General features: G+C 36.2%; 1 protein-coding gene across 1 annotated transcript; it reads right to left on the bottom strand.

Annotated features, from left to right (window-relative positions):
• Window positions 1-3,306: 3,306 nt before the first annotated feature.
• Window positions 3,307-3,756, bottom strand: LOC117173551. The gene has a single exon (XM_033362192.1). It carries the CDS (start codon window positions 3,754-3,756, stop codon window positions 3,307-3,309), a length of 450 nt encoding a protein of 149 aa, XP_033218083.1.
• Window positions 3,757-8,373: the final 4,617 nt, after the last annotated feature.

The following is an 8,373-nucleotide window of genomic DNA, read 5'->3' as shown; positions in this document are numbered from 1 at the left end:
ATGGAAGTCATGTAAACCCTTAGAGGACACATTGTGAATAAAGAAGAAGAACTAAAAAAGATCAATATTTAACCAAAAATGAATAGTTAAATTTTAACTTCGAAAAATTAATTAAAAAAAAGAATTTTCGACAAAATTGTTGAATCCTTAATCAGTTAAATTTCCAGGTTAAAAAATTAATTTTCAACCAAAAAACAGTATTATAAAAATTATTTCGAAGGAGATCAAATCCATTTCAAATCAGGCAGGTTCTACACTTCAACTCATAATATATATCAGGAACGGAATTTTCAACCAAGACGAATTTTTAACCAATCACTTGATTTTTAAACCAAAAAAGAAATGTGTTCAATTTTTTGTTGAAAATATTCAACAACTGAGTGGAATTTTTTTCTTTCTTGACTGAAAAATGTGTCTGGGTTAAAAATTAATCTATTTGGGTAGAAACCTTATTTTCTAGTTAAACAACAACAACCCGTGTGGAAAAATGGAGGAGGGCCCCGTCAGGGTCTACATGGATTGCCCTCATGGATTTCACAAGGCATGAGGGCAATCCATGTAGACCCTGACGGGGCCCTCCAGACGTGATTCCTTATGGAAACGACATGCTAATCCATAGGGGCCCAACATGGGCTTCTCTCATGGATCCCTCAAGGTTGCCATCATGAAAGCCCTTTTGGTTTTGTTTTGCCAGTGCTGGCACCCGTACTGGCATATCTCTGGGATGATAACACTATTTTGTGCTGGGCTGTTAGTGTTGTGTCAGCACTGGATATCGCTACTAGCACAGTACTATATCAATAGGAAATGCACCATGAGCGGCAGTACTGCGTCTGTGCTAACTAGTAGCGTACTGCTATGTTCTAACCATATGACAAAAAAGTTACTTAAAAAATAAATATTAATTTATTGCGAGTATCTTGCTGCAGACGAAAATGAACATTTAAAGCCAAATAACGCACGATATGAAGAACAGCCAAGAAAAGAAAAAAAATTCTTTTTGAATGCCCTCCAAAATTATCATAACAACTTTTTGAATTTTCATGAAAAATCAAAAATTCAAATTCTGGCAGCATAAAAAAAAATGAAAATTCAAAAATTACATTTAACGGCGGAGCAATGCAAAATAGATAAAAAGGTGTGTAGACAAAAATTGTGCATTTTAAAGAGGTCTACAAATTTTTATAGATCACTTTTTGATGTGATGCGTAGTTTTTGCTTTAATCGTTAGAAACTTCCCTGAAAGTCACAAACAAAAACCGCCCGCTGCGTGGGCACATTCTCAAAACAACTTTTTTCTTCTAATTTCTTTTTAATCTTGGGTGTGGTTTTTTTAAAACTTTACTTTTTTATGTTTTTAATGCTATTTTTCACGAATAAAACAAAACAGAAATAGAACTATCAAAACATTATTAATGACTGTTTTTAGCGTTGGCGATAGGTTTTTTAGATTAATCACTCACTGGAAAGGTTCATTGAAGAAAATAACTTTATTGCGGTAATTATAAATTTTAAAGCGGAGAGAGCACATGAAAGATTTTGTCGTTAGGGGTTTCAGACAAAGACAGGTGACTAGCACCGGTTTTGGTGCGAACACACCCGAATCGAAAACCGATCAAGGACGAGGCAAACAACGGGCCTGCGTTAGACCAGTAGCGTAACTATTAAAGTAAAATAAGGATCTTAAACCAAAAATATTTTTCCTTTTCTTCCATACATAAAAAATAAACTCTAAACATACCGGCCACCTTGCTAGCTTCATAAAAGATCGCAACAATAATCTGATTAAAGCTAACAAATAATAATAGAGATGCAATTTATCAATAATAAAGCAAACTCCATATAATCTAGGATTTGTTAAAAGTAGGTAAGACAAATAATTGCGAGATGGGTGAGTCAAATTCAGAATGTGCAGTTTTTACATGTACAACTCGAACTACTCCATCTCGACCCGATATACATTTAATTATACGAGCTAATTACCATTTCGCAGGGGGGATATTAGCATTTCTTAAAAGTACGAGATCGCCAATTTTAATATTAGGGCGAGAAGAAAGACATTTGGTTCGCTGTTGTAAAGATTGAAGCTAATATCTAGACCAAGAACGCCAGAAGTGTTCCAAAATTCTTTGATAAATTTCCAGCGAGTCAAAAGGTTCTCTTTTACGTCGAAGACAGATTCGATAGGTACAATTTTTAAGGCGGTACCACATAGAAAATGTCCTGGAGTGAGCACTTCGCAACCTTCCGGGGCATTATTAGCAGAAATAAGCGGACGTAAATTTAAAAAGCATTCTATATGACATAAAAGTGTTTCAAACTCGTCAGTGGTAGGCGTGGAGTTTGACAATAATTATCGTATCTGTAGCTTAACGCTTTTTACTCCCGCTTCCCACAATCCTCCAAAATGAGGAGCAATTGGCGGTATGAAATGCGAAGTAGTGCCATCTGAGGCGAAAAGAGAGGCTAAATTTGGGTCTTTTTGAAATCTCTGGAAAGTTTGCAAAAACACTTGATCCACGTCGCGAAAGCTAGTACCGTTATCGCTACATAAATCTGTGGGAATTCCACGTCGCGAAGTAAAACGTTTAAATGCTGCGATAAAAGAAGCAGTTGAGTAATCGTGAACTAATTCTAGATGTATGGCTTTAATAGCAAAGCATACAAACTCTACAATTTAGGCTTTGTGTGACTTCATTCCACGACCAGAGCTAGATAGAACGGAAAATGGACCTGCGTAGTCCACTCCCACATGTGAACAATGATGCGATGGAGAAACTCTAGGAGTTGTTAGATTTCCCATAAGCTTAGTCACTGTTTTTGCGTTATCGCGAACACATGCGACACAATTTTTAATAATTGGTTTTACTTCACTGCGAGCACCCATAATCCAATATTGAGTGCGAGCCATGTAACATGTTAATTGAGCACCGGCGTGTAATAAGTTACGATGGAATTGTTCTAAGATAAGACTCGAAACTTTATTTAATGGTAAGATTGCAGAAGGATTTTGATAAATCAACAATTTTGATTGGCACAACCGGGCACCAAGACGAACAATTCCATCAGAGTCAATAAATGGATTAAGTTTTTTCAATAAGGATTTAGTTGTGAGTGTTCTACCAGACTTTATGTGATCGATTTCTAGAGCAAAATTATGTGCTTGAACGTAGCGGACCCAAAACAAAGAGGATTGACGTATTTCTGTAGCGGATAAAGATCGAGGCAAAACGACTTTGCTTTAAAGATTTTTACTGCTCGTAAAACATAAGCAGTGATTTGAATTAGACGAGTCGAACAAGATTGTCAATCGAGCAATTTAGGTTGCCAATCATTCTTAACTTCAGTTTTAGTTAGTAGGGTAGCTGCTTTGTCATGTTTCACAGAATCGAGGATTGGTGTTTTGCACTGAGGCCATTCAGCTGAGGAGCTAGGCAGCCATGTTGGGCCTTCCCGCCAAAGAGAGAAAGTTAGTAAATCTTCTGCTGAGAGGTCACGCGAAGCGCTATCAGCTGGATTCTGTTTGAAGGGTACATGTCTCCACAAGGCAGAGCGTAATTTAGTTTGGATATTAGAAATACAATTAACGACAAAAACTGGCAAAGTAGCTGGCTGATTTTGCAGCCACCTACGGATTATCGAAGAAGCCATCCAACAGAAAATAGGCACATCAAAACATTGAAGAGAACTGACTACGAATGAAATGAGCCTTGTCAACAGGGTAGCAGCACATAGATCAAGATATGGAATACTCATAGTCTTGATTGGGGCAATTTTTGTTCTAGAAGTTTAACTACAATGTCACCTGATTCTGAAATGATGCGTGAACAGACAACCGCGTAATAAGCAAAGCGAGATGCATCGGAAAAGCCATGTATTTTAATGGACTTTGTATTGCTACTACAAGAAGTCCATCTTGGAATTGAAATGCGCGATAAAACAGGTAATTTTGAGCGAAAATCATATCATTCTTGTACAAGGTCGCAGGGAAGCGTATCATCCCAATCTAGTTTATGTACCCAGAGTTTTTGTATTAAAATTTTTGCAACGATGGTAACTGGAGATAACCAGCCTATAGGGTCATATAACTTCCAAACTGCTGATAGTATTGAGTGTTTTGTAGGAATCTTGTCCTGAATTTCATTATTGTGAAAACGAGATGCATCATCTGAAGGACTCCCTAAAATTCCAAAAACTTTAAAACCTGAGAAATTATCAAATGGAATCTCTATCGCTAAACCGTGATCCGATTAATCTAGCTTCGAAAGTAAGTCAACAGTGTTACTGAACGACTTGCGTAAACGCAGACCGCCAGCGGAAGCCAATTGAATTATTTCATCTCTCAAGGCCATAGTCGAGACTTTATCCCCCCCCCCCCCGATGAATAAATCATATACATAGGTCTCACTCGCAAGAACCGAAGCTGCAAATGAAAAATGATCCTTTTCTTCTTCAACCAGTTGACGAATGACGCGGATTGCAAGATATGGAGATGAACACATTCCATATGTTAACGTGTTCAGCTCAAAAATTTGAACAGGCTCATCGGTTTTCTCACGTCAGAGAATGCATTGATACTTGTGATCAAGCGCATATACTAATATCTGTCGAAACATATGAGCTATGTCAGCACACAAAACATACCGATGTTGACGTAATCGCAGTATAATAGAAGAAATGTCATTTTGAAGTTTCGGCCCTATATGTAGAAAGTCATTAATCGGGACTTTGGTGGAAGTAGGCCTGGATGCGTTAAATACAATCCTTAACTCCATAGTCTGACTTCGCTATCGAACAACAGGGTGATGTGGGATAAACACTCGGAAGGAATTATCATTATCATCATCCATTAAACCAATGCGCAATATGTGACCAAGCAAATTATAATCTCGCATAAAATCATGATATTTGATAGAAACCTCCTCACTGCGTTCGAGAGGTTTTTCTAAATGTAAAAGCGAAGAAAGTGCGACGTCGCGAGAGTTTCCTAACTTCGTGGCTAACCATATATCGGCCGCTAGAATCACGTGAATGTGTCTCGGCAAAATGAGCCTCACATTCAAGTTCTTTATTATTTAATAAATTAGGTTTTGGAATCTCTTCAAACTCCCAGAATTGACGAAGGGCCTCATCCATTGCAATATCTGCAGAATGATGCACATTTATGTGATGCTTTTGAACATTCGAAGTTCTTAGTGATCCAGAAAGCATCCATTCAGAAATCGTATTTTGCGGGATGAGAATTTTTGTTTTGTCATGACGAATGTCACTCGGTAATATCTGACTAAACAGATCAGCACCGATTAGTATGTCAATACGATCATTGGATCCTGGCGTCGGATCTGCAAGATCCAATTCACGCAAGTTATTTGGAATTTCCATTAGTGTAAACTCCACAGGATAATACGATGTGATTTTCAGAATCATGAAAGGTTGCGCCGTAAGCGCACTCGCACAAGACTTGGGACTTTTAATGGTAACTGTTACAGAATGCAAAACTTTATTAGAAGTGTTACCCCCTAATCCTGAAATGGTAACATCTAACTCTTTGCGCGAAAGACGCAACAATTTAACAATATTTTCAGAAACAAATGTAGCTTCAGATCCTTGATCTATTAGCGCGCGAGCGTGTACGCATTCACCATTAGGTGCCTCTATAATTACTCTAGCTATCGCTAATAATGTAGGCGGGCGGTTTTTCCTTGTTGCGTTTAAGTGGAACGAAATCGCATTCCCATTTTCAAAACTAGTTTTCGCTTCCATTACATTACAATCTGAAGACTCTTTTGACTCTTCTAAAAGAGAACTAGAAACATCCTTATCCCGGTGCAAAAGAGAATGATGCGATTTTTTACAATGAGTCCATAACCTTTTGCTTTGACACGCATGTCGACAATGTTTTTCTAAACAATTAAAACATCGCGAATTTGTTCGAATATACTCGTTGCGTTCATTTAAAGATTTATCTTTAAATATAGGACAAGCAAAAAGATTGTGCTTCTCTTTGCACAAAGGACAGTTTAGTTTTGACGAATTTTGATGCGCATGAATTTTCTATCGAGACGACTGTGCAGATGTACTTGCACTTTTATTATCTACTCGCGTTTTAATAATTGAAGTTGCTTCTAGGGTACGAATACGCGTGTCGAGAAATTTATTGAATTGTTCGAGAGATGGAAGATCGTTTGAATCGCGCGTGGATATTTCTCATTTATATTGCGAGATTTTATCTAATTTGTTAATTAAAAGAAAAACCAACCAATCGTTCCCTTCATCGACAGGGCGTTTGAGATTTTGGAAAGCCATTGGCAATAGGTACCCGAAAAAACCGAAATCGAAATGGTAGGAAGCTTGAGTTTTCGATTAACGTTATGTTTTGTCTCGTTACCTTGAGATGTCGAATCAGACTCCATATCCGGGATGCGTGCTAAAATGTAGTCTATTACCTCCTCGTAGCTCCCCTCCTTCCTGGCGAAAGAATCGTGATTGTAAACATCAGGATATGTTCCCTCCTTGTCATCCTCGGAATCCTGCTCCTTGAACTCGAACATAGTCAAACTTTGCCATTGTGATAAGGGCAGACGAAAAAACATAGTTTTCAGTAAAGTTGCAGTTTAATAGTTTGCAGCATTTTTTACAAGCACAAACGTGTGAGTCCAGCAACTGTACAATATGGCGACACCTCAGCGTCTCACTGTTGCACACACAAGCGATGAAACTTTTCACACTTTTTTCAGTCATCCGGTGTGATGAACCATATAGACCAGTAGCGTAACTATTAAAGTAAAACAAGGACCCAAAAACAAAAAAAAATTTCCTTTTCTTCTATACATAGAAAAGAAATCCTAAACAATGACACATTAATTCATTTTTACATTCTCATCAGAGAAGGTATTAGATTTGTGTAAAATTTGACCCCTCCCTCCAGTTTTTGTCAAATCTCCACGTTTTGAGACCCCCTGAATCCGAAAAACAGATTTTTACTAATCTATCTGCCTGTCAGTCAGTGTGCCTGTCTACCTGTCAGTCTGTCTGCCTGTCTCTCTGTCCGTCCTTGGATGGTTTTTTTGTTAGCACGATAACTTTGAAAGAATTAGCTGATTGGCTTTTCCTTTGGTAAATTCTTTTAGTATCTTAAAATGAAGGTCAAGTTTTTTAGCTATCGATTTTTGATCAAAATTCAAAAAGTGAGCACATTTTGAATATTTTTTTAAACCTCTTTTCAAAATTGAAAAATTTTACCTACGGATATTTATAGTATTGTAAAAGATAAACTATATTAAAGACACACGAAAATGAACATTTTAAGCCAAATAGCGCACGATATGAAAAACAGTCAAGGGAAGAAAATCTTTCTTTTTGTATGCCCTATAAGATTATCATAAGAGAGTTTTTGAGCCTGATTTTGAAATTAGGTTTTCAATTTTATTATAAATAAACAAATATGTCGAGAAAAATTACTATTTGGTCTAGTTGACGTTCCTGGTGCTTTTCAATGACAGAAAAATGGTTGAAATCGCTTTAGTTGTATAGAGTAACATTAGTTAAGGATATTCCAATATTAGATAATTCATAAAAATTGTTTTATAAACAAATTATTTGTTGAATCAATTTTTTCTACAATTTTCCATAAATATACGTTTTTTAAGTTATATTGCAAAAAATTTTAATGGAAACAATATTATATAAAAAAAATTTCTCTTATGATTATAATTGTTTATATTATAAGCAATGTGAATGTGCAAATGCAGTAATGAGGCATTTTTTTACAGAATTATTCATTTTTTCGATGTAAATTTTTTTTAAGTAGAAAATTTGTGATAATCTTAGCAACATTCATAATTGTTTTATTTTTCTAGTGACTTTTCAAACAAATGCATTATTCGGTGATTTGTCCTTTGAAAAATTCAGTTTTTTCAATGCCAGTCTGTTCAGTTGGGAACTTCATCACAATTTCATTAACAGTCATAATAAGTTGATATATTTGATGATTTCTTTAAACAAATTTAATCAGCAAATGCATTAATCAAGTATTTGGCTACAGAAAAACTCATTTTTTTCTGTCTTAACTTTTTTAATCAGGAAGCTCATAATAACTTCAGAAAAACTCATAATTTTTGGATTTTTTAAACAAATGCATTAATTAGGCATTTCTCAACGGAAAAATTCGTTTTTTTCTATTATTATTTCTATTTCTATTATTTCATTATTCGGCCATCTGTTGACGAAACAATTCATTTTTTTTTCGATGTCAGTCTTTTCAATCGGAAACCCCCATCTAACACAACGCTGCCGAAGGTTGGATGAACCTCTCAACAAAAAACACTAACCAGCTATGACTCTCGGTTGAAACTAAATCCCCCCCCCCCCCCC

The sequence above is a fragment of the Belonocnema kinseyi genome, chromosome 5, assembly GCF_010883055.1.
Source record: "Belonocnema kinseyi isolate 2016_QV_RU_SX_M_011 chromosome 5, B_treatae_v1, whole genome shotgun sequence".
NCBI lineage: Eukaryota > Metazoa > Arthropoda > Insecta > Hymenoptera > Cynipidae > Belonocnema > Belonocnema kinseyi.
Note: the sequence above shows the minus strand (reverse complement) of the source record. Positions and strands in the feature narration are given on the sequence as shown.